Genomic DNA, 25,180 nt, shown 5'->3' with positions numbered 1-25,180 from the left:
ACCCATTTTTGAAAATCAGCTTGTATGCCTATGCAACACTGTATTTAAACAATACAAATCATATATATAGTAGCCCAATGTCTGTGACTCTAACGCTGAAATGCTGGCTGTCCCCTCTGGGCGGCACTGCTGCCTCCCGCCATGGCACTCGGCTGACTTCTGCGCCACTTAGCCGGGCTGCCGCAGGGGAGCAAGCAGCGCAAGCGGCCGTTTGGGCACCGTGGTCCCCCGAGTGAGAGGCAGGAGGGAGAGGAGAAGAGAAAGAGAGACAAAGAGAGAGGCAGGAGGAAGAGGAGAGAGAGAGACGGAGTGAGAGACCGGAGGCTCAGGAGAGAAGACTGACGCGGAGAAGAGACCTGAAAATCCCGTCTTCTGATGGGCTAATTGGCTAGTATTTTTATAAAGACCTTGTGGGTTTAAAACACTGTTCTGTTTACTTTTAAACCTTATTTATAATACCTTAATTTATAATATCTATATTATAACATGAGTCTACTACATTGCACAATACTACTCTACAACTACTGTACAGAACCTACTGTACATATATCCATATGCACAAAAGCAGCAAACAGAATAAATAAATAATAAAGAACGGAAACACCAACTTTGGAAGTATGATGTTTTTAATTCACTGCAACAACTGAAATTAAAGGAACAAGTAGTCCTGTGACACCTCAGAGACTAACAAATTTATTAGGTCATGGCACACTTCATCAGATGTGTTGGAGTGGAAATTACACAATTCAGGGTATATAGAACAGCAAAAGTAGTTACTGGTCAATTGTAGAACCAGTGTTAATGAAGCTAATTAAGCCAGGGTGCGTGTGCCTCATTCATAATATGTGATGTGGAGATGTGAATATCAAAGGCAAGGAAGCTGCCTATGTAGTATGTTAACCAGTTATGATCTTTATTCATGCCTAAGTTGTTAGCACTGAACTCGTAAATGAACTCCAGTTCAGCTCTTTCCCTCTGTAATTGGGTGATAAAATTCTTTTGTTGAAAAATGGCTACGTTTAAATCCATTATTGAATATCCAGGATCATTAAAATGTTCACTTATGAGTTTGTGTGTGTTAACATTTCTGATGTCTGATTTATGTCCATTTATCCTTTTGGTGTCAAGACTGCCCGGTTTGACCAATATACGTGACAGAGGGTATTGCTGGCACTTGAGGACATATATTACATTAGTGGATGTGCAGGTGTCTGAGCCCCAGATGTTGTGGCTTATGTGGTTAGAATTTTCATCAGCCATTCTGTGAAATTAAAGGACTTATTCTAGATCCTAATTTTAGGACCAATATGCCTGGTGTGTTTACTGGTTGATTATTATTATCATCATCATCACATTGATTATTTCCATAAAAATATTTTAACATTCCCAACAAACATTCACATCTGGAAGAAACAATGTTAATAAATGTTAACAAACAATTAGATTTTCTACAGTACTATATAAGTGCTCTGAGAAGTTAGACAAGCAGCATTTTCTCATTTTATAGTTGAAGAAATTGTGCAAAGGAATAAAGGTTTTTTGGGGGGGGGCTTAGGAAACTTGGAAATTAAGAGTAATGGCCTGATTCTGCAGTGAGGCTCTGGAAAACTGCACAGAAATTATAACAAGAATGAAGCTTAAATGAATAGGAACAAATATAATTTTAAGAATCACTTTAGAAAAATCTTCCATGCTTCAAACTTTCAATCCTCTGGTGACAGTTTTCTGAGTTATTCAGAAATGGCTCTGGAGTACATTCTTATCTTTTGTCTACCACATTTTTCACAATGAAATGAAGTACTCTGAAAAGGAAGCTATCTTGCTTTTAACCACAGGAAAATGATGAGAGTCACTGGGTCAAACTGACCTGGTAGTGATTTGCTGATGAAGTTGAAGCACAAATCTCATAAGCTACATCTAACATTGCAGAGCTATTTCGGAATACCAGAAGTATCCTGAAATAACTATTTTGCATCTTTTGAGCAAGCCCATTATTTCAAAATATAACAGGCTCGCTATTCTGATGTCCCTGTAAACCTCGTTCCATGAGGAGTAACGGACACTTTGGAATAGCACTCAATTTCTAAATAGTTTATTTTGATAAACTCAAAATTAGCTACACAATTTGCATAGCTCAAACTGTGTAGCTTATATCGAGCTACGGGTGCAGTGTAGATGCACCCATACAGTGCATGAAAAGGTTAGAGTGCCTTTCATGGATCTGTATTTCCCCAATATACCCCATCTCCCTGTTGTTATCCCATTTGATTTCAACAATTTTTTACTTTTGGTAATTAAAATATTTCACAATATACTGGGAAAGCTTAAACAGTGTACAATATCTAATTTCATTAGTTCATATTCTAAGGCTTTTTCTGGACTGGGTGACCACTACTCCCCCCAAACCCTATGTAGTACTCATAATGGCATACCAGGATTAGTTCTACCTGCACCCTGTCTAGGGATGTTAGCTATCAGGTTTTTGTGTAAACGTGTAATTGCTGGAAATTTTAGTGGTTACGTGTTTACACACAGGGATGGAGATCAGGCAGAAGTACCGCGAGGACCAGCTTCTGCCCGCTCACCCCACTCCCTCTGATAAAGAGGTAGCCACGTAGAAGGTAGGTAGCTCTGCAGGAGCCAATGTGTGGGAGCTATGGGATTCCCGCATGTACCAGCTCACACCTGCCCTCCACAACTTGCACTGCTGCCTTTCTATCAGAGGCAGCAGCGCAGGTGAGGCAGACAGCTCCAGGGGAACCAATCGTCATGGGGAGCTCCCTGAACATCGGCTCCCTCCTGCCGCCTCCCTGTGCTGTTACTGCTGCTTCTGTGAGAGGAGGGGGTAGGAAGAGGCAGTTCCACAGAGAGACGGCTCTGTGGGAAGCAGTGGGGGAGGCAGAGGGAGGCAGCTTCCCATGTTTATTGGTTCCTCCCCCCCCCCCCCCACTCCCGCTTGCTGCCTCTTGATTACGTTTATGAAAACAGCAGGTGAACTAAGTCATAAGATCATAAAAATGGCCATGCTGGGTCAGACCATCTAGCCCAATAACCTGTCTTCCAACAGTGGCCAATGCCATATGTCCAAGGAGTGAATAGAGCAGGTAACCATGAAGTGATCCCTCTCCTGCCATCCATCTCCAGCCTCTGACAAACAGAGGCTAGGGACACCATTCCTACCTATCTTGGCTAATAACCATTGAGGGACCCAACTTCCATGCATTTATCTAGTTCTTTTTTGAACCCTGTTTACAAAAGTCATTAAACTATACGATCATCTGACCACTTAATACAATTCTGTATATACAGAAACTAGCAGACTCTCGTTGCTCTCTAGGGGATAAAATAAGTATTTCTTTCTGAATACCTCATATTTCATTGGCAAATGCAGTAGAAACAGACAAATATCATAACAAATCTAATCACACTTTATAATCACATGGTAACACTGAAGTACTCACGAGAATGAATTCCTTTGAAGCAGTGTCATGAAAACGAAGCTCGGACACCTCTGTTTCAGAAGCTGCCAGCCACTGCAGGGTTGTTCTCAGCTGAGAGTCCACCATATGTGGTTCCATGTCAACATTCACTATTAGCAGTGTCTTTCCCACCTGCCCCACACCTATTATTAAAAATAACATGCAAATGATCAAATCCGTAAGCCAACTTCAGACTCTTATGAGGTAGCTGACCTAGGTATTTAATGAGACTGTATATATTACAGTTCTTATTCTTAACTCTGATTTTAACAAACGTTTTGATAAAGTAGCACCGATTGGAAAACACACTGGCCTATCTTCCTATATAGACTGGGAGGGAGAAAAGAAAGCACCACTAGCTCAACAACTTATGGCTAAACTAAAGCATACCTGAAGAGAGAAAGAAATCTAATCTTGATTTAAAGAGTCCAAATCATAGAATATTTATCACATTCCTTGGTAATATATTTGAATGATTATTACCCGCATTGTTAAAAGCGAGATGTGGGGGTGGGGAAGGAGGGAAAGGACTGAGAGGGCAAAGAGGCCCTGGCTAGAGGGGGAGAGGGAGGGAGAAGGGGCCCAGGTTGGGGGAGAGTGGTCCAGGCTGGCAGAAGGGAGAAGTGGCACTGGCTAGCAGAACTGGAGAGAGAGAAGGAGCCCTAGCTGGTGTTGCCGCAGCCCAGCCCTCCCCGGTGGCTGGGTGAGAGACGGGGTTGCCTACCCCCGTGACAGGAGGATTGGTGAGTGCAGCAAGCAGGGGGCGCAGCCCCCTAGTCAGCTTGAAATCCACTAATTTCGACTTCCAACTACTAGGTGTACTTGTTTAACCCTCAACTGCTAGACTGAGCCATGCTATGAACGTATCTCACTCCCTGAGAGTAATGAAGGGGAACAATTAGCAGCCTCCTTGGGGGGAGGGCCTACAGCCCTCCCCCCATGGCTAAATAGCTCCTTGCCCCCTGCCCTTCCCACACACACATATACCCCAGGCCCCTGTCCTGAGCCTCTCCTCACACATCCCCACCGTAACTCCTGCACACACGCTACATCAACCCTCTGCCCTGAGTCCATTCTCACACACCCCAACCCGGACTCCTTCACCATCCCCACACACAGCCCCCCTGCCCTGAGCTCCACCACACACCCACAACAATCCCATACTTAAATTTCTTACTGGTACTGTTTATCACACCCCTCTAACCTACTGCCCTGAGCCCCCACCAATACAAGAGTACCTGTAAGAAATTTAAGTTACTTTCATCTCTGCCTTCACAGGAGAATACAATTTCATTACATTATTACACAAATGGTATTAGCCACTTAAAAGATAACTGTGTGTATAAAGACAAGAAAAGCATTAATAATTTAGTCCATTATCTTCCTCAGATACTTGCAGATGCTAAGCGGCAAGCCAAATTTTCTTTATTTTCCCTTAACATCTGTTAATTTTCCCCCCAAAAAGAACATAGCTGTATTCAGCATCAGAAAGCATGTTTTCCCCACATCAAATCCCTTTCATCTTGTGCAGCAAAATTCACTTCATAGTGGAAAGAGTTAACTTGAAGTTTCATCTTTTATACTTTACAGGCTTCACCAGCGAGCAAACTTTTTCTGGTCCGACCTAGAACATCTTCCCAATATATGGGAGTGTCAGCTAGAACAAAAGTGTCATAACCAGCAATAATACAGGCTCTCCACTTTTATCTAGCCCTGGGCTCACAGACCTATGGACTTAGGCTAGAAAAGACCATCATGATTAACTAGCCTAATCTGTAAATCACAGGCCACAGAATTCAGGTCTAATTTAGCAGTGGAAGATCAATTTTCTAAATGAGTCTACACTATCAAGGCAGTTCCATTGACTTTAAGGGCCACTGAAGCTGATTTTAGTATTTCTGTTTTTAACAAGGATAATGCAAAATTCAAACTTGCTTGGTAGCATTTTATGGTAGTGTAGACCCAGCGTTGTGAAAATCAAAGTGCTTGGCCTGTGGAAGGCATCCCACAGTGCTCCTCTGTGATTGCTCTGGCCAGAACTTGTGACTCTATTGCTTTCCAACAGGACAGGAAAAGCCAGGATAAAATTTTAATTTCATTTTTTCATTTCCCATGTGGCCAGTGAGCATGCCTCAGAGGAGGCAGCACACCTGAGAAGCACATGTGGCCATGAGTTGAAGTTCCATGAGCTCCAGGAATCAGAGGCACAGAAGGGTGCCAGCATGGAGTGTGCAGGAGATCTTGGACCTCATTGAAGTATGGGGAGAGAAATCCATTCCCTTGGATCTCCTAAACAGTGAAAGAAACTAACATCTATGCAAAGATAGCAAAGTGCATGGTGGAGAAAGGATACCTCAGGGACTTACAGCAGTGCTGTGTTAAAACAAAGGAGCCGAGGTAGTCCTATTACAAGACAAACAAGGCAATCAGATAGTCTAGTGCATCACTGAAAACATGCCAGTTCTATGATCAGCTGCATGCAATTCTAGAGGGGGACCTGACCAGCTTTCCAAGCCAGACTGTGGAATCCTCCCAAGACACTGAGGGCAGCAGCTTGAGAACAGCATGGTGACGGAGGAGGAAGTGATTGAGGAGAATGATCAGCTGATGAGCAGCAAGAGCCAAGAACTTTTTATAACCTTGGAGACTAACTCCTCCTTCCAGGACATCTCACAGTTGGGCACTGGTCCTAGGGAGAGCACTACTGGTGAGTTCCCTTTTTTTTCTTGCAATAAGCAGTTTAAGGCAATTGGGTGTGATGTATAGTGCACTCTGTGCCTACACAGTGAGAGGGGCCTGGAACATCTTGTTAACTAGTCATCTGGAGCAGGATCCCTCCCTGCATAGCTTCATGAACCTCTCTTATAGGAACTCTTTGATTCTTCCAGAAGGTTTCTGGGAAGGCCAACTTTATTCTGTCCTCTTCCAGAGGAGGACACCTTCCCACATCAAGACAGCAAGTGGTGTGGCATCATTGCTGCATCCCAAGCATTGCAGGATAAGACCCAGGTTTCTGGCCACGTTCAGTCAGCATCCTCTCCCTATCACTCCATGTGATTTGGAGAATACTGGCATCTCACATGGCAACCTGCATGAAGGAGGTGGTGCACCGGCCCTGGTCGCACGGCACTTGGGGGGGGGCGCCGGCCTTGGGCGCGCAGTGCATGGGGTGGGCCCCGCCCCGAGCGCTCGGCAGGCGAACGGCCACACCCCCTGGCGCCCGGCAGCCTCTAAAGGTTGGGGACCACTGCACTAGTCTGTGCTTGCCTCACAGCACCAGAACTGACATTCCACGGTCTCCACAGGATCAAATACTGGCTGCATTTCTAATTTGCTTGAAAGTGCAAAGGCTTGCTTAAACAGCATGTCCATGGCACCTAAAGATTCCTCCTCATCCTCTTCCTGGAGTGACATGCATACGCTCTTAACATACTACACCATTAGGCGCACCAAGGTAGGCAACATCACAATGCTTTGATGAACAAGATTCACATGCTTGTGCTGCTATGGTGTCTAAGCGGGTAACCTGGGTTGAAAAGGGTGCGAAAAAACTGTTTTCTGTTCATCTCAAGCAAGGGGTGAGGGAGTAGACAAGCATATTTTGGGACACTGACAGCATGAATCCAGAACCGCCTGCTGCAGTTTTGGTCCCAAAGTGCACTGGGAGTAGAACCTAAAATACAAAGCAGCAAAGGCACTGTGGGATAGCTACCAACTCTGCATCGCTCTCAAAGTCGGTGGCAGTTTCCCTACTGGCAACGTGCTAGTTTGAACTACATTGAATTCTTGTGCACAATGGGGACATGGACCTGGGACTTTACCAAATCAGGTGGTAAGAAATCAATCTTAAATTTTACTTATCTCATAGTGTAGACGAGGCCTCTCTAGCTTAAACTGGCAAGAGACTTATACCTCTGCTGTAGAGAAAGGGCATCAGTCCCTACCCATCTGACCATGGGAAAAATTTCTCCCCATCAGCTGGATCCTGAGCATGTTGGCAAAACCTACCAGCCAGATACACAGGAAAAAATTCTCTGTATTAACTCATAGCCCTCTCCATCTACTATCCCATCTCTGACCACTGTTGATATTTGTTGCTAGTAGTCACAAATGGGCCAAATGCCATTGTAGGCAGTCTCACCATAACACCCCCTCTATAAACTTAACAAGCTGAATCTTGAAAATTGGGCTATTTGGCCCCATTGCTCTCCTTCGAAGAATGTTTCTGAACTTCACTCCTCTGATTATTAGAGCCCTTCATTTAATTTCAAGCTTAAACTTGTTGATAGGCAGTTTATATCCATTTGATCTTATCTCAACATTGATGCTTAACTTAACTCCCCTCCCTCCATGGTATTTATCCCTCTGAAGTATCCTCTCAGCCTTAGTTTGGTTAGGCTCAACCAATCAAGCTCCACAAGTCTCCTCTCAAAATGTGTTTTCCATTCGTCTGATCACCCTTTTGAGGCGCAGTGCAGGAGCATGCCCAGAGGGCACTGTATGCTGGCTATCTGCTGGAGTAAAATCCTTTGGCAGCTCAGCATCTATAGAGTTACCCTCAGAATCAATGAACTGTAACAGATTCCTTGATGGGCCTTATTCTGTGCTGCACATGAATTTATACTTCCAGTGAGCTAGACACAGTATTCAATGGCTTATGTTAATAAAAGCATGTGGTATTGGAACAGCACTACAATATACATTTTCCATATACCAAAGTTTAAAGAGTGTTAGTGGTTATGGCTACCCTACACCTGCATGTCTACCCTCACACTAGCAGGGCTTATACTACAAGGCAAAAAGAGCTGAGTAGATACGGTTTGATGTTGCAACTCAGACAGCCATTCATGCTCTAAAGTCCCTCTCCTTCCCAAATTAAGCCTAAGCAGTAACATCAAAGCAATGTTTCTACAGTTATTTCAGCATGCTAAGCCCTGCTATTGCAAGTCTGTGGAGCCAGACTGGGAGGCCCTCTCTGAAATGCAGGGCACACATACCCTAAATGTTCTTGATTAACAATATCCCTCCATACTTACTTAATTTGGAAACATATTTGTATTACAAGATTGTTACATTGCCACGTGCATACTATCAAAGTAAAAGTGCTATTAAAAATAATCCATGTAAATCACAAACGTCAGTTGCAGGAATAGGGATGTAATAGTATAGTCGATTAATCTATTAACTATTAGCTATAGACTACACGCATTTCCCTCCTTCCCACTGCCAGTACATTTTTTAGCAGGTTGGACAGCAGCCCAGCTCAGTCCTGGCTCACGCTGCATCCGGGACCTACCCCTGCTGTGGCTCTTCATTTAAAGTGTATTAGGAGCCAGGTGGGCAGGCAGCCTGGCTTAGTTTCAGCTCGTGCTGGGTCCAGGAAGTCAGATCCTCTCCCTTCCCATCTCCCCTAGACAGGGACTGCTGCTACCATGCGCTGATCCTCCTAGTAGCGGAATGGCAGGGAGCTCCTCAGGAGTGGGCTACCAGCCCCACCCCCAGGGACTATAGACTAGTCAAGTAACCAACAGAAATTCATGAGGTTAATCAACTATTCAATTAACCGATACTTAACATCCCTATGCAGCAACTTGTGCTGAAATCATCATTACCTTCCACGGTATTCTTGGGATCTTCATCTTTATCTTCTGTTCCATCACTGGATTTTTAAAAATAAAATATTGAAGAATTAACAGATACCCAATACATTCAAAATGGATGGCGCCAACCCTAAGAATCAGTGATGAGTGTTAAAGAGAAAAGGAACATGATCATGAAAAAGTATCTTTGCTTCTTACACCATTTCATAATGTAACGGAGTTTAACAAGTTCCCAAGATTTTTTTATTTTATTTTTTAACAATTAAAGAAATCCTAACATAATATGAAAAAAATTCTAAGGGATTTAAAAAAAAAAACCCATGTTGTTACTTTAGAGTAGCTTCATTACAAAAGACAAAAATAGTTCACTGCATTCTTTCAGTTTATACTATTCATATTAAAGACCCCCACAATAAAACAAATTAGAAGTTTTCATAAGCTGAAGCAAAAGAAAAAACGAAACAGAAATCCTGTAGGAAGCAAGCTCTTGTTTGCATGACAAAGTAAATGAAAGAATTATGACTAGCAAGCAGAACATGCACAAAAGTTATTTTTCATTTTGCAATTAGACATTCACATTTTAGCACAGCAGAATTTATCCATTCAGCATGAATTAAGGAAAACCATATCATGATTAAGTGAAAAAGCATTCTGATATGTATCAGATGAACACATTAATTGTATCCCTCACTTTCAAAAGTGATGATTTCATGCATTAATTATGAGGAACCTTTCTGTTTAAATTTCTGGACTCGACCAACCTGTCTGATGTTGGAAAGGATAAATTCTCCTCATACATATCTCCTTCTAAACCAAGACTGCTCCAGCTACTGCTGTTACCATTACTGCCAGGGGAAGAAGAGAACAGAGCTGAACTAGAAAAATACAATAGCTCAAAGTAGAACCTTTATTTTCTTCAAAGCTGCTTTGTCAAGGTATTTGATGTGTAAGCATTGCAACTTCCTAAACAAGTTTGCTCAAACAGAATATAAGCCTGAGCATTAGTGCTGTTCACAACAGCAAGTTGCACAATCATGAAATCTGATGAGGGCTCTAAAGTGGTGACAGGATTAATCAGTACTCTCACTCATTTTCCAAGTCACTGCTTACAGTGATTCTGTCCTCGGGTCCAAATCTACAGATCTTTATTTGTACATATAGTCTCACTGATTTCAACAGGACTGTTCACGAAGGTAAGCATATTGATATAAAATATAAGGAAAGAGCTTGTACAAGTATATACTGTGAAGAAGGCTTCCCAATGAAAAATCTTTCTGTAAGTCTCATTCCAAAAACCCAGCAGTGATCTACAACAGGTCTGATTAGCAGGAAAAGTTTAGAATTGAAAAATGGATTACTATGCAGAATATATTTTACTTCACCAGAACTACAAGTGACTTTTAAAAATTGTTCTTTATTGTTCAGAAGACTTCTAAAGCAAGACTTTTTATTTTGCTACAAGATTTCATTTCACTAGTAGTTGGAGATCCATTCCACAGACAGATTGCATTCATTTTTATGTTTCTGTGCAGGACAAAGTTAAACTGGGTAAAACACCACTCTAAAACAAAGAAGTGAATGCTAATTAAACTAGAATCTGTGGAGTCTTCCAAAATATATTTATATGTTGCACACCTCGAATTCAACCAGTTTGGTGCATTTAACTAAGAACATGCTGTGTTTTAGTACGTCTGTTCACTATTTCCAAATAAAGAAAAATAAAAGCAGCAATTTCTAGAGTCTCAAAAAAAAAAAAAAAAAAAAAAGCAAACTAAGTTCTAAAATTGCAGCAAACCAACTAAAATGGCACAGCTTTAAAAAAAGTTAAACCATTTCTCACATTCACAGAAGTATTGAACATGCAAGTACAACAATAACATGAATAATTACAATGCTACACAAGCTAATTATTTTATATAGGCTGTTGTGAAAATATTTCTCAAGCAACAGTGTCTATACGCTATGAACATTTTTATATATACATACAAAAAAAGATGAAGTTTAGTTCTGAATTACCATTAAAGCATTTCACAGCACAAACATTAATTATAGTATATTTAGATGACTGCTTTACCAGTACATACAGCACCTTTCATCTAGAAATTCTGAAGCATAACTAAAAGAAAGACACTAAAACTAGAAAAGATCAGTAAAAAGTGAGCAGATTTCTCAGTCAGATTGTAAAAGTATGATGCCTGGACTCGAACAGAATTACTTTATACATAATGCTACTCTGGTTTAAGGATATGTTAGCCTGCAAACATCACTCTAAAGGGTGATGCTTACCTATTCTGGATAACCAGTAACCAATGCGGGCTGGAGCAGCTCCCAACCTGCAGGTGGGGAGCTGCTCCAGCCCTGCAGGGGGCCTGTCACTGATAAGAGCTGCTCTTGTCTGGAGCAGTCCGTGTCCACAGTGAGCCCAGGCATCCCTCAGGTAGGGGCTGCTCCAGCAGGGCACGGGAGCCGGGAGCCAGCAGCAGCTCTAGCCCCTGTTTGGACCCTAGGAGCTGTGAGAACCAGCCCAACATGGGGTTGGAAAAAGAGTCCTGTAAGCTGGGGGCTGTTCCAGCCTGGATCCTGCTTTACTAGGTTAACGTTCAGTTCAGTCAACCCAACATTTAATCGGTTAAACTGGTTAACTGATTAACCAGGATTTTACATCCCTACTCTGATTATGGAGCAGCTTTATACATTTTCAATAAGCCACACTAATGTTTGAATTAAACTAGATACTCACCCACATGACTACACTGCAGAGTAACAAAGCATGTTTTTTTGTAAAGTGAATTTTGTGCTGTTGCTAGATTAAGAGCTCTGGCGAAGGAAGTCCTTTATCCACAGAACATGCAATGAACAGGGTTATTACAAAGCTTCTTTACATTGCCCTCATCCATGAGTGATAGAGAAAAACTAGTGGAAAAAGTAAAACTTACTGGCCTGTCAAGTAGGTGTCTTTTGTATTATGTACATGTATTCACTAGACTAGACACTGAACTAAAAACTACCAACTACCTTTACAAAGGCCATTAAATTGCTATTGGATTAGAAGAATCCTAGGTCACATTTACCACAGTAAACTGGAAATAAGGCTTTGTAACCTAATACCATTCTTCCAAGGCATTCTGTCCCCTAAGCAGAATACCCATTCTTGCATCTTCAAAGAATCTGCATTATTCCCATCTGTCTTCTACCCAAAAGCAGAACAAACCTCTCTAAATCCCATTACAATAAGTGTATATACTGTCAAAAGATTGTTTAAGAGTCATTACAGAGAATGTACTCTTTTCATGGAACATAAGAGGAAAATAAGACATGCTGAACAGGACTGCAACAGCTTGAGGTACAGATGCTTTACTCAGGAATTCATCCTGTGCGTAAGGTACCTAAACCAATACAAATAATGGGTCTAGCTCTTATCATTATGAAGGTAACTAAATATAGGCTTGGCAGGATTCACAATGTTTATGTAAGAATTGTAAACCTCAATTTCAGCTGAAACACTGAAATTGACAAAAAATATCCGCTGGTAACACTCCAGTCAGAATGAATTCAGCCACCCCAAGAACTGAGAATCACCAGCCCTGCATCTCCATAGTCATAGCTCTGCTTGCCCCCTCCTTAGGAAGGCATGTGGTATTGCTTCTAAGTAGGAACTATTCAGCAGTACTCTGCTCAGCTCATCCTTGCAGAGCTTGGGGGAGGAGGGAGTGGCAGTGGTGTCTGCTGAACTGGGACAGGACACAGTCACCTCTGCACTTTGCACATTAGTGTCTTGAGCCCTTCAGCTGTACAAGGAGTTCCCTGAATCCCTATTTTCAGCGCTGGGCTTGCCCAGTATTGCTGTCGCCCCTGCCCTAGCCCCAACACTACCATCATAACTTCCCATTGTAAATACAAATAGTCAAAACTAGTAAAAAAATAAAATTGACATAACTTCTTGAAAGGGCATAAAAAAACCCCTGAGTTCTGTCATGTCTAAGTAAATATAACCTGTACACAGATAGGATGTACTCAGTTTTGGAGACGGTCTGACATCCATCCATATCTCTCACACAGAAGATTAATGGCTACCTGCAATTCAGTTTCAGAACTGAGTGAATGTTTATATAAGAATTGTAATCTCAAATCACTAAGCAAAACTTCATTGGATAAAAACTCCTGGCAGTAAGAGACAATTTAGAAACACCAAAAGGAAAATATATTTTAAATAAGGTAGCCTCTATTTATAGCTTTTACCTTTTGAAACTGCTGATAAAAATAGGTCTATTGCGTCTTCAGAAGATGAATAATAAAAGTTACGTACTCGGGTCCTTTTAAATTTAGATAAATATATTAGTGATAGTGATAACTGTTCACAGTGCTACTGAACGGTGCTGTATCATCACTATGGACAGAAATCAGTTCTACAAGTATCTACAATGCCTATGGTGCAAGCAAAACTACCATAAACACAAAAAAACAAAGTTGTTTATTGCTAAGCCTGAACATTCTGAAGTGATGTGGTGGGCTAAACATGACCAATACAGACGTTTTTAAACAGACACCTTCAATGATGAAACTGAAAAAGGAGTGAACTACTGTGTCAGTAAAGTAGATCTCGTGAGCTACACAACTGTTGAGTCCTTTCAGTGAAAGGGTGAAGAATTTAGAGGTCTAGAAGAGAGGGGCTACAGGATGCTACTGCCACAAAAGCGTTTTAATTTAAGGGTACTTTTAAAAGAGAATGTATGAAAGTCAAATATAACTAAAAGGGGCTCAGGCAGTTCATCTTACCACTTCAGGAAACCTCAGAGGCAAGATAGAGGATATGAAATCCAATGTAACCTGTTCAGTAAAACTTTACAAAAACCTGGTGCAGCAAAGACTATTAAAAGTGATTAAAGCACCCTCTACTGTTCAAAGTCATCTTTCTGTTTCAACACAAAGATACAGATATTACTTGATGATGCACAACAAATATGTAAATATGCAGAAATTACTTTTGTGCTATGTGCCTCAGGCTAATTAGTTTACACAAAAAATCAGTGTTGTATATATTTTGCCATTATGTAGGTCAATGAAGTATTTTTCCTATTACAGTTTTTGGCATTAAGATGTTTATTATTTATTCATTACCCAGTTTCGAAGGGAAACCAAAAAAGACAAATTCAGATCAAAATTCAGGCAGGAGATTTAAAAAACAAAAACAAAACAGGCGGCAAAGAAGGGCTAGCCTGCTAAAGGTTGAAAGATGAGAAAAATGACATACTGCAGCCGCTACCAGCTCATACAGACTGTCAATAATGTTGTTTTGAACAGACTTCCAGTAACTTGTGGATTCCTAGATTCATGATACTGAAGCCAGGAAGGACCATAGTGATAATATAATCAGACCTTCTGAATGACACAAGCTGTAGAATTTCCTGCAAAATAATACCTCAAATGTGTCTTTTATATAAAAGTGCAAATATACTATGAAAGTGCATTAATAAATTTAAATATTATAATTGTGACCAAACATTCTACTCTTCAAAAATAAAGTTTAGTCTATTCTATGCTATGAGTGGGGCTGGCAGCTGCTGGGCAGCCTGGTAGGGGACCCCAGTGGAATCCCCAGCGGCAGTGGGGCCAGTAGCAGCCAGATCAGCCAGAACCCTGTGAAATGGGTGAGCAGCAGGGGTAAGCACCCCAACCCTGGGGGGCCCCACGGAGGGAATCCGGGAGTGGGGCAGCCAGCAGGGGAGTAATGACCTTCTCTGGTCTGGAAAATTCCTTGGTTTGGACCGCTCAGGTCCCAAAAGTGCCAGATCAGGGAGGTCTATTCTGTACTAGAAAACCAAATTCCTTAAAATGTGGTTTACTCTATTTCCAACTCCCTGAAAATCTGTTGCTTTGTATTTTGACTTCACACACTTAACAGTCCAAATTCTGCTTTTAGTTCCCTCTGCACTCCCAGTGAACAACATGGTGCTGCTTAACTATAACTGAGGGTAGACTTTATTACTGAAATAACACTATCATAAATCCGGCAGCATAATGTAAAGAAAATGCAAAACAAAAAAAAAAGCCACCGTCAAAAACTTGTGAGAAGTTTCAATTTAGCACAAACATGGCAATTATAACATTTTCTTAGTAGAAAGTGTATTAGTTGTATGCCATTTGAAACAATTTATAAAATAACTGAACTCTATTCTTCATTACATTTTAAGTATAAATTGCAAGGATATGTTTCCAGAACATCTCTCTACCTGTAACAGCAAGGAACATAGTACTGAAGTCATTCTATACGATTGACAGATCTATCTCCCCATTCTTCAGCCTACTGCCAAATAAAGCAAATCTCAACACAATCTTCAAAGACAGGGAAAAAAATAACATTTTTTAGCCTATTTCCACTTAACTATAGCTAAGATTCACAGTCAGCAACATGCATACCCCAAATGAACATGAATAGAGGAATCTTTCCAAAATATTAAATACTAGAAGACTTACCAGGAGTTGCTCAGGTCCTTCAGGGGGAGGACAAGGGTGTGTGTGTGGCGGGGGAGGGGGGGGGGGTTTGCAGGACTCACTACACCTGCTCTCAAGGGCTGCATGGCCCCATCAGCAGCTGCTCTCCAAGGAATGGCTAGGATGGGGGGAGCAGTGCTGCCAGCTGAAAAATTGCTCCCCTGGGTCTGTGGCTCTTGCTGTCTTCCTGTGTCCTTCTGAGGTGTAACTGACCTCTGTGCTTGCTGCCCCATTGTGGTCATTTGTGAGTATAACTGTCGCTTGGCCTTTAAGTTATAAGAGGAAGCTACAAACTAAATTTGGTGATCCTAGTTACCATTTAGAAGGCATTCTTGAACAAATGGATTCACAGATGGACAGACAGACACACAAACTCTCTCAAATATATAACAGATGAGGAACTAAATTTGCAAGTAAATTAAATGATCAAATCCTCCCTAAAGACAATTATGAGTTTAGTGCTCCTAATGTATATATTTTTTTATTTTAAGACATTGTCTAAAAAAGTCATTGAACAACATCAGGAAAGTTGACTGTACAAGGAACTTTATTAAAAAAAAAAAAAAAAAAAAGTAGATTTTGCCAGAGCAAAAAGCTATGGTTAAATTTACATAATGATTTTAAATTATGACCAGCTGTCAGAAGCTCATAACTTTCTGGAAAATATTTCTGACTAAAATTTTAGACCCAATCTACAAATGGATTCCTAAAGAAAGACTGAAAAAACCCTGCTCCATTGCCAATGAGTAATGAAAGATGGAAAAAAATCCCCCACATTCTATTCTCAAATGTAAGTAACCCGAGATATACTTTTGCTCCAACAAGTAAAAACCAGATAAGCCTATGATTTAAAATGTTCATGTTGAGTAGGAAGAGTGAAATCCTTATGTCCTTTGAAAAAATAAGTTTATAATAAACATGTACAGTGGAAATGTTTATTAATGTTGGAGTAACTATACTAACAAACTCTACTTTAAACATACTTGTTAATTAATGTCTTTACAGAATGTTTACAACCCAGAAAACTTTGTCTCAACCACACGTTCAATGTAAAAATGGATTCTGTACTCAAATTTTAATTCTACTGTGAAGCAAATGAGCTCAACAAGAGGAAGTCCCTGGCCTGCAGAGTTTATAAATCAGTGTACAGGAGCTTATAAACTGTCCAAGCTCAATAATTTACACTGCCAGTTTACAAATTCAATCAAAATATCCAGTAAATGTATAAACCCTTCAAGTCTTTTTGAACTTTTCTTGTTTTGTTTCCTTTGTTCCATTTTGGGAGTTGGGTTTTTTATTTTGTTAAAAAAAGTTTAAATGATTAAGAATTGAAGCATTAAAAATTAAGGAAATTAAAGTTACTGTATTCATGTTAGTCTTGCCATGTTACATATAAATTACACCGCTCCTACATTGCTTTCAAAATGTGTATATTAATATACTGTCATTAACCATATAGATATTCAGATTTTACTCATGATGTGTCAAACATTACTATAAAAACTGTAATTTGATTTTTTGCCACAGGAGATTAAATTTATATCCTGTTAATATAAGAATATATGTATGTGTGAATATGAATTCATATCAGAAAAGTCCCCTCCTGAATGGTGACACTGATTTAGACATAGTAATGCTGAAATAGTTTTCTAATGGAAGAGAGAAAGATAATTGTGTAACTAAAATGTGTTAAAGTTACCTGTCACTGAGGTGAAGGAAACTGCTGCTCTCATCAGGATGTTCATCTTCGAAACTGAGATTGGACCAGCTGCCAGTGCTATCCTCACCAATACTGAGACTCATCTGCTGGCTAACTAGAGATTCAGCTGAGTGAAATCCTTCTCTTCCCACAGAACTAAACAAAAATTAAGACAGCAACATTACTGATGACATATTTCACACTGTTCTACAAAATCACTTAGCCTAATTTAATGATGTCAACTGATCTGTCAGCTGTAACTGATTTACAATTCTCAGAGGCTACATATTACATTTATGCAAAGAGATTCAAGTCTGGGAGCACCACTTAGGGCATCTTTTACTGGGGAGGTTAGGCAGTGGCATGGACACAAATCCTAATTTGAAAAAATTAGTTTATCGCATTCTAGCGCTGAAACAGCCCTGGTGCCTGGGCAGCTGTATCCTGTAGACATCATATTTACTACAGTGACTACATCTATTCACGGAGGACAGAGCATCTTTGGACTTATCTACAATACAAAATTTTAAACAAAAATTTCCCAGTATTGCTCTGACCAAGTCAACGCCATCTGTGTCAGCACTAGTAAAGACACAGAGCTAACAGTCACTGGGAAATAAGCACTAGCTTATTTATACCGTCATACAAAACTGCACAAGGGTAGGCAAGATGATACTTAAAATGCTGGTGACTACCTATAATCCTCTTTTGCTTAGAAAAGCTGTCTTGTGTAGACATAGGGCTAGTATCCTTATTTCAGAAAAGAGATGGTTTTGTAACTGCTGTTCTTTGAAATGTGTTGCTCATGTCCAGTCCTTTTTCCTTAGCAGGATACCATAGGTCGGCAGGGAACACCCCAATAGTGGCACCAGTTAACTAGGTATATAGCACCCTGCCGACCTCTCCCTCCTTCAGTTCCTTCTTGCTAGAAGTGACTCCGACAAGAGGGGAGGTGGGAGGGTTATGGAATGGACATGAGCGACATCTTGAAGAACAGTTATGAAACAACAAATAGTCTGGTAGTATTTTAAAGACTAACAAAGCATGTAGATGGTATCATGAGCTTTCATGGGCACAGCCCACTTCTTCAGATGACTGGAGTGTTGAAGTTCAGATTATAAAAGGAAGAGGAAGGATAGCTCAGTGGTTTGAGCATTGGCCTGCTTAAACCCAGGTTGTGAGCTCAATCCTTGAGGGGGCCATTTAGGGATCTGGGGCAAATCTGTCAGGGATGGTACTTGGTCCTGCCATGAGGGCAGGGGACTCGACTCAATGATCTCTCAAGATCACTTACAGCTCTGTGAGATAGGTATATCTCCATATATTATCTTTTCTTCTTCGAGGAATTGCTCATGAGCATTCCCCTTTAGGGGATTCCCAAGCTGGTATCTGGCGGAGGGGGCTCTGCACTCTGCAACACTGCCCTTTCAAATGCAGAACCCTCTCTAGTCTGATGTTGGAGGGCATAGCAGGATGTAAACGTGTGGACTGAGGACCACATGGCCAGTCAACAAATGTCTTGGACAGGAACACATGCAAGAAAGGCCATTGATGAGGCCTGCACCCGGGTCAAATGGGCAGACAATTGAGGGAGTGGCACTTTCGTTAAGTTGTAACAAGTACGAGTACACATAGTGATCCAGGAAGTTATCCTCTGGGTGGGGACAAATAGCCCCTTCATTCTATCTGCCACTGCAGCAAACAATTGAATGGGTTAGTATGCTCAAGGTAAAAGACTAAGGCATGCCTAATATCCATGGAATGTAGGGATCTGTCCCAAAGGGTAAGATGAGGTTTAAGGTGGAACACCAACAGGAAAATGTCTAGAGATATATGAAAATGGGAAACTACTTTCGGGAGGAACAAAGGTTGGGTTCTCTATTGAACCTTATCTTTAAAGAAACAGTATAAAGGGGTTCCAACCGTAATACTTTTAGTTCAGAAACTTGGCTGGCTGAAGTAATGGTCACCAAAAATACAAACTTCATAGACAAATACAACAAAGAGCAAGTAGCTAACGGCTTGAATGGCAGAGCCATTACTTTGATAATACTAAGTTTAGGTCCCATTGGGGAACCGGGTCCGTCACATGAGGCTATAACCTACCTAACCCTTTAAGGAACCGACCCACCAAGTGGTCCACAAATACTGAACCAGCCTCGGTGGAACACCAATATTGTGCCCGGATGAACCTTAATGAACCAGATGAACTTTAATGGAGGAAGTGACCAGGCCCTGTTTAAAACTTACAGGGTAGTCCAGAATAAGGGCAATTGAAGCGTATAATGACTGGCGAGACCTTACAGTGGGGCACCAAGGCAAACCTCTTTCATTTGGAAGCATACGGGGCCTGCGTGAAGGGCTTCCTACTACCCAACAACACTGCCCTCATTCCCTTTGAGCACTGTCGCTTTATTGTGCTCAACCATGAAGCTTCCAGGTAGTCAAGTGTAAAGCCTGTAGGTTGGGATGCAGCAGCGTGATGCGATCCTGGAACAGCAGGTCCAGGAGTAAGGGGAAGGAGGAGATCAGAGGCACCACCGACTGTTGATGGAGCCTCATATACCAATGTTGCCTGGGTCTGGCCGGTGCTAATCACCCCTGTGATTTCAAGAGAACGGGGGGAAATGCATGTGGGAGACCCCTCCCCCAGTGAATTTGAAAGGTGCTGCCAAGAGAATCCTTGCTGCTGCCCAAGTAGGAACAGAAGAACCAACACTTCCTGCTCTCCCTCGTGGCAAAGAGGTCCAAATGGGGCCTACAGTCTGGTGGGAGATGTTCCTTAAACTTGTCCATGGCCGCCAATCTATTGTAGCTGTAGAAAGCTAGCACCACTTGCTGGTTAGCAACTTTTAATCGGAGGCTATCTGATGAGCAAACCTTCATCCCCAAAAGAACCAGCCTTTTAGGGTATATCTACACAGCAAGGCTAAAGTTGAATAAACTATGCAACTTCAGCTAAGTCAGTTAAATCGAAATAGTTTGTCAGCTTTTGGCGCTGTCTACCCAGCAGGAAGTTGAACACTCTTCCTTTGACTTTCCCTTATTCCTTGTGAAATGAGCGTTACCATGAGATGGAATAAGAAGTCCTCTAGCTCAATATTATCTCAAAATAAATACTTCAGGTATTCCAAAGTAACGCTGCTGTTTAGACATATCCTGAGAGTCTTTGGACGTAGAAGTAGGGCCCTAGTGATCCTGGAGCTCCTTAGAATTAGCCATATCCACCACCAGGTTGCCCACTTGTAGGTGTGTATATAAGTACTCATATCCTTTGGATGGGCAAAATACCACACTCCTCCTTTAGCAGTCGGGTGGATAGAAGCCAGGGTTTGCCAGAGGGTTTTCATGGTGGAGGAGATTGTCTTGATAAAAAAAGGGAGAATGATGCTGGACTGCTCCCCAAATGACAAAATGTTCACCATAGGATCTGCATCCTCCACCTCTTCTATTTGCAGATTCAAAGGCTGAGTCATGCACTTCAACAGCTCTTAAGTGAGCTCTACTGTCCATGGGGGGGGGGTAGTGACACTGCCGACCTCACTACAACCTCTTCGGGTAACAATGAGGATGACAGATCCCGCAGCTCCTCTTCTTTCGGTTCAGCATCTGGTACCAGGACCCAGACCAAAAGCACATGTTTGTGGTCACCAGCACTGGAATGCTGAACTGGGGGCAGCACCAGGCACAGACAGACACAGACACACCTTGAACCTGTTGCTGCTGATCCTCTCAGAAACAGGAAGCCATCACCTGCCACTACTGTGGGGCTGGTGCCAAATGGGACTCCACCGGTGCCCTGAAAGGCAAGCATCTGCAACCCCGATGTTGTTTGCTGGAATGACTGTACCCATACAGCAGGATCTCTCCCTAAGGCTGCTCAAGGAGTGCCCCTGCTGACAGAGGCCACGGACCTGGAACCACCTGTCTACGTCTGGAGATAGGCCCAAGGAGTCCAGAAAGGCCACTGAGAAAGGGCCTGCCACTGAAGAGGCCACTGGAATGCCAGCTCCTGCCTCATCTCCAGCTGACACCACATTGAGTAGTGCCACCTCTTGGACTGGCAACCCTCCGGTTCTGACTCCGACATGGATGTGGAATGCAGAGACCAAGGGGGAACAGTACCATGCTGCACCAGCAGTGACTGAGAAGGTATTAAGTTACCAGGAGTTCTCCACCTTTTACAGGAACCCTCTTGGGCCCTGTGCCGAAGTGAACGGTCCCCACTAAGAGAACGGTGCTGCCTGGGAGGGCTCTGCTTTGTACAGGAACCTTCACCAGATCAGTGCCAAGGTGAATGGTCTCAACTTGATGAATGGTGCTGAGGCAAAAGCGACTTCCTTAACATGAGGAGGTTGTCCCCCTTGACTGCACCGTGCCCGGTATCGGCGATAGTGCCAGAGGAGACTATATTGGAGGTGTTGATCGGCCTGATGTTAACTCAATGATTTCTTGAGAGCTGTGGACATGCCATCTACTCCCATTTGACTCTCCAGGATGGGGAGTCCACCTACCCTGTATTCAACAGGTCAGGCAGTGCTGCTAGAGTCAACAGCACTGTGCAGGTGGGATATTTCGAAGGATGCTCCAACTGTGGACGCGACCCTTTAAGCTTCTTAGCTTTTGAAATGGGGGACTGTCCCCCACCCGCCTCTGTCTTCTGCACCAGAGAATGGGATCGGGGTTGGGAACCTGTCTTCAGCGAATGTTGGTGACAGGGTGCCTTATCCGACCCTTTACTCGGAGCTGGTGCACTCTGCACTGACAATGGTGCTCTCCAGGGATGTAATAGTGTAGTCAATTAACTGATTAACTAATAAGCAAATGCTTACAAGTTAATGCTATAGACTACCGGCATTCCTATCCCTTCCTCCCTCCCTCCGCCCCATTTGCCAGTAAATTTTTTAGCAAGCTGGTCAGCAGCCCGGCTCAGTCCTGGTTTGTGATGGGACCTACCCCCACTGCAGCTCTGCATTTAAAGTGTATTAGGAGCCAGGCGGGCAGGCAGCCTGGCTCAGTTCTGGCTCGCGCAAGGTCTGGGAGTTCAGCCCCCTGCCAGGCAGGAGCTGCTGCCACCCTGCGCTGCTATCTCTGCATCAGAAGCAGCAGTGCAAGGTGACAGGCAGCCAGTCCGCAAGGGGAGCTGGTTTTTAAACTGGCTCCCCTCGCAGACCAGCTCCTGCCTGGCACCTCAAGCTGCTGCCTCTGATATAGAGGCAGGAGAATGGAGTAGCAGGGGGCTCTTTGGGAGTGGGGCCAGAGAGCACTGGGGACTATAAAACAATTGAGAAATAATTGATAGGAATTCATGAGGTTAATCAACTATTCAATTAATTGATATTTAACCACCTTAGTGTACTCTGCACGAAAGACACTGACTCTGGGCCCATGGCCTGCTGCGCTGGATGGGGCCTCCATTAAAAGGTAAAACTCTGGTCCTTCACGTTCTTCAAGCAAACACTTGAGGGAGGAGTTGGGTGGATCACCCATTGACAAACTTTTTGCACTATCTACACTGCTTGAAGCTGGGAAATCAAGGCATGCCCTGGCTCCCGAGTAAGGAAAAACACCAGGAGTCCATTGCTGCAAACTTAATTCTTAACCAACATCTACTTACCACTTGAGAGAACTAACTACAACACAAGCCAGGGAAAGCATGTTTGCTTGAGGCAAGAGATGCTAGCTCCAACAACCGTACGTGGCAGTAAGAAGGAAGTGAGGGAGGGAGCAATCAGCAGGGTGCTATATACCTAGCCATATTGGCTCCCTCTAGGGATCTTCCTTGCTGACCTGCTAGGGAAAAAGTTTCCCGGCAACTGTACATGTGGCACACGCACATACTAAATTTGTATGCACATGAGCAATCACTCCAAGAAGAATCTAGACTTTTAACACCCAGAAATGAATTAAGTGAGCAACCTTAATTTACATTAAAGATATTTCTACAACCTTTATCAGATCAATTCTAATAACTCAACCTCCTCTCCCCCAAACTCTGTGGTCATATTACAAAGTGTTCAGTCTGAAAATTTTCCTGGCAAATGTATATAAACTTGTCTTTTAGGGACACTCCGCAGGAGCCCGTGTGAAGCTGTGCGATGGCTAGGGATACAAGAAATCATTTCTGTTCACCATGCCTTCAAAGTAAGCAGTTGTAACACAGCTGTTGTGTTTACCAAGTACAAAGATGACCATGGGCTGAAGTGTTACCTGTAGCACATATTTTAAATGGAATTTGTGATTCTGAAGCGTGGCAAATGTCCTTTTCCACAACATTAGCTATCACCAGCAGGTGAGTGCTAGGAGTGGAAGGAAGAGGGAATAAGTACAAACAATGAATATGCTCCCCACAGCAGCCTTTGGAGTCCACGTATCTTAGAGTTAGAATGTCTCCCTCAGACACTACTGAAATGGTGCACAGCTGCTTCCCTAAACCACCGTCTCTTGGGCTCTTGGTGCCACAATTAAGCTTGAAACTTTACACGAAGTTTTGATTAAAAAGCTGCATTTCTGAACCTCTTGCTGAAAAGGAACATCAACAATATAAGAACTCAACAGCACTTCATTTATAAGGTATAGCCTCATTTAAATATTACGTGTACTCTGAATGAGGATTCCAAATAATGTAAGTATAAAGGCCAAGTAATATGAATTCTCAGTCATCTATCTTTATATGCTACTGGGAATTTTAAGTGGAATGTCTATACTAGAAGACCATCAAAAAAAGGAGAGGTAAAGTGAATTTTTGTAGCAGTTCTGTAAGAAAATGAAAAATCTTTTAGCATATCAGCTCTTCATGGCAAAAATCATAATTTATTATGTGGTTATACACATAATAATTATGCCTTTAAAAACTGGGAGTATCATGGTTGGCGCCATTAGGCACCACCATAGTTTGTTAAGACATCCAGGTATTTACATTACCTCGTATATCACCACACAATCTCAGACCCAAGCAAATAAAACTGTTTACTGCCAAGTGGATCCCACTCTAAAGGCCATGATGACAGAAATACATTGTTATTTGAAAAACTAGGCTGAAGAGATAGGTTGTGCACCTGGACATGAAAATAGTTTTATTTGAAGACACTCTGATCTTTGTAAGGTCTATTTTAATTAAGAACTAGATTTGAATCTACCTTCTCATTTACTAATTCAACCACACTGACACCTTCTATCAAGATTTGTAGACATTAATTTCTTTCAACACACCTACAAAACATGGTATAAAGATTTATAATACATTAGTCCTTATAAAAAAAATGTTACAAGAGCCTGCAAACCAGTTTCTAGTCTTCTTTAAATAATCCTTTATCAACTAAAATAATGTAGAAAATAAAATAAATATATTTTTTATTCCTATTTGCATATATACACAATTTTTCTTCCAGAAATTAAGACAGCGTTAAAGTACAATTATAATCAGAAGAGGCTATATAAAAGACAATACTTACTTAACATAACATGTTTGATTTTAGGGTGCAATGAGTACTATAGAGATGATGTAGCTATGGAGAGAACTGGACTATACCATGACTCATCAACTAAATTATCAATTAAATTCCAGTAATTTACATCACTGATAAAACAATCTGATCAGAACATCAGAGAAAATTACCAGAGTCAGCTCTCCAAGCACAGGTACATTCTCAAGTAGGATAGAAACTGGTTTGCTCTGATACACTGAGCTCCTGTAACTGACAAGATTATTCTAAAAAAAAATTCTGAGCAGCCTAGAAGCCACCAGCAGGAGGTGCCAAAATACATATTATAATTTAAAATTATGTTTCAGGATTGTAACTCTGACAAACAGTGCTTCTGAGCATATAAATGTTCAGAATAATAAATTAACAGAAAACAGCACACACTTTGCTTAAGAATAGCAAGAGAATAAGAGGGAGAGAATATAA

At 41.9% G+C, this 25,180-nt stretch overlaps 1 protein-coding gene across 5 annotated transcripts in view; it reads right to left on the bottom strand.

Annotated features, from left to right (window-relative positions):
• The window catches only part of AKAP11 (A-kinase anchoring protein 11), a 72,519-nt gene that overhangs the window by 5,664 nt on the left and 41,675 nt on the right, over nt 1-25,180 (bottom strand). For 4 of the 5 annotated variants that reach the window (XM_075918957.1, XM_014574202.3, XM_075918958.1 and 1 more), the window contains 4 exons: nt 17,271-17,426; nt 9,841-9,924; nt 9,092-9,138; nt 3,462-3,622 (listed from right to left, as the gene is read on the bottom strand). In XM_075918957.1, coding sequence (XP_075775072.1) covers nt 3,462-3,622; nt 9,092-9,138; nt 9,841-9,924; nt 17,271-17,426 — 448 coding nt within the window. The remainder of the gene's footprint in view (nt 1-3,461; nt 3,623-9,091; nt 9,139-9,840; nt 9,925-17,270; nt 17,427-25,180) is intronic. The other variant, XM_075918959.1, reaches the window with a different exon arrangement.

Source organism: Pelodiscus sinensis, chromosome 1 (genome assembly GCF_049634645.1).
Source record: "Pelodiscus sinensis isolate JC-2024 chromosome 1, ASM4963464v1, whole genome shotgun sequence".
Taxonomy (NCBI): domain Eukaryota; kingdom Metazoa; phylum Chordata; order Testudines; family Trionychidae; genus Pelodiscus; species Pelodiscus sinensis.
Note: the sequence above shows the minus strand (reverse complement) of the source record. Positions and strands in the feature narration are given on the sequence as shown.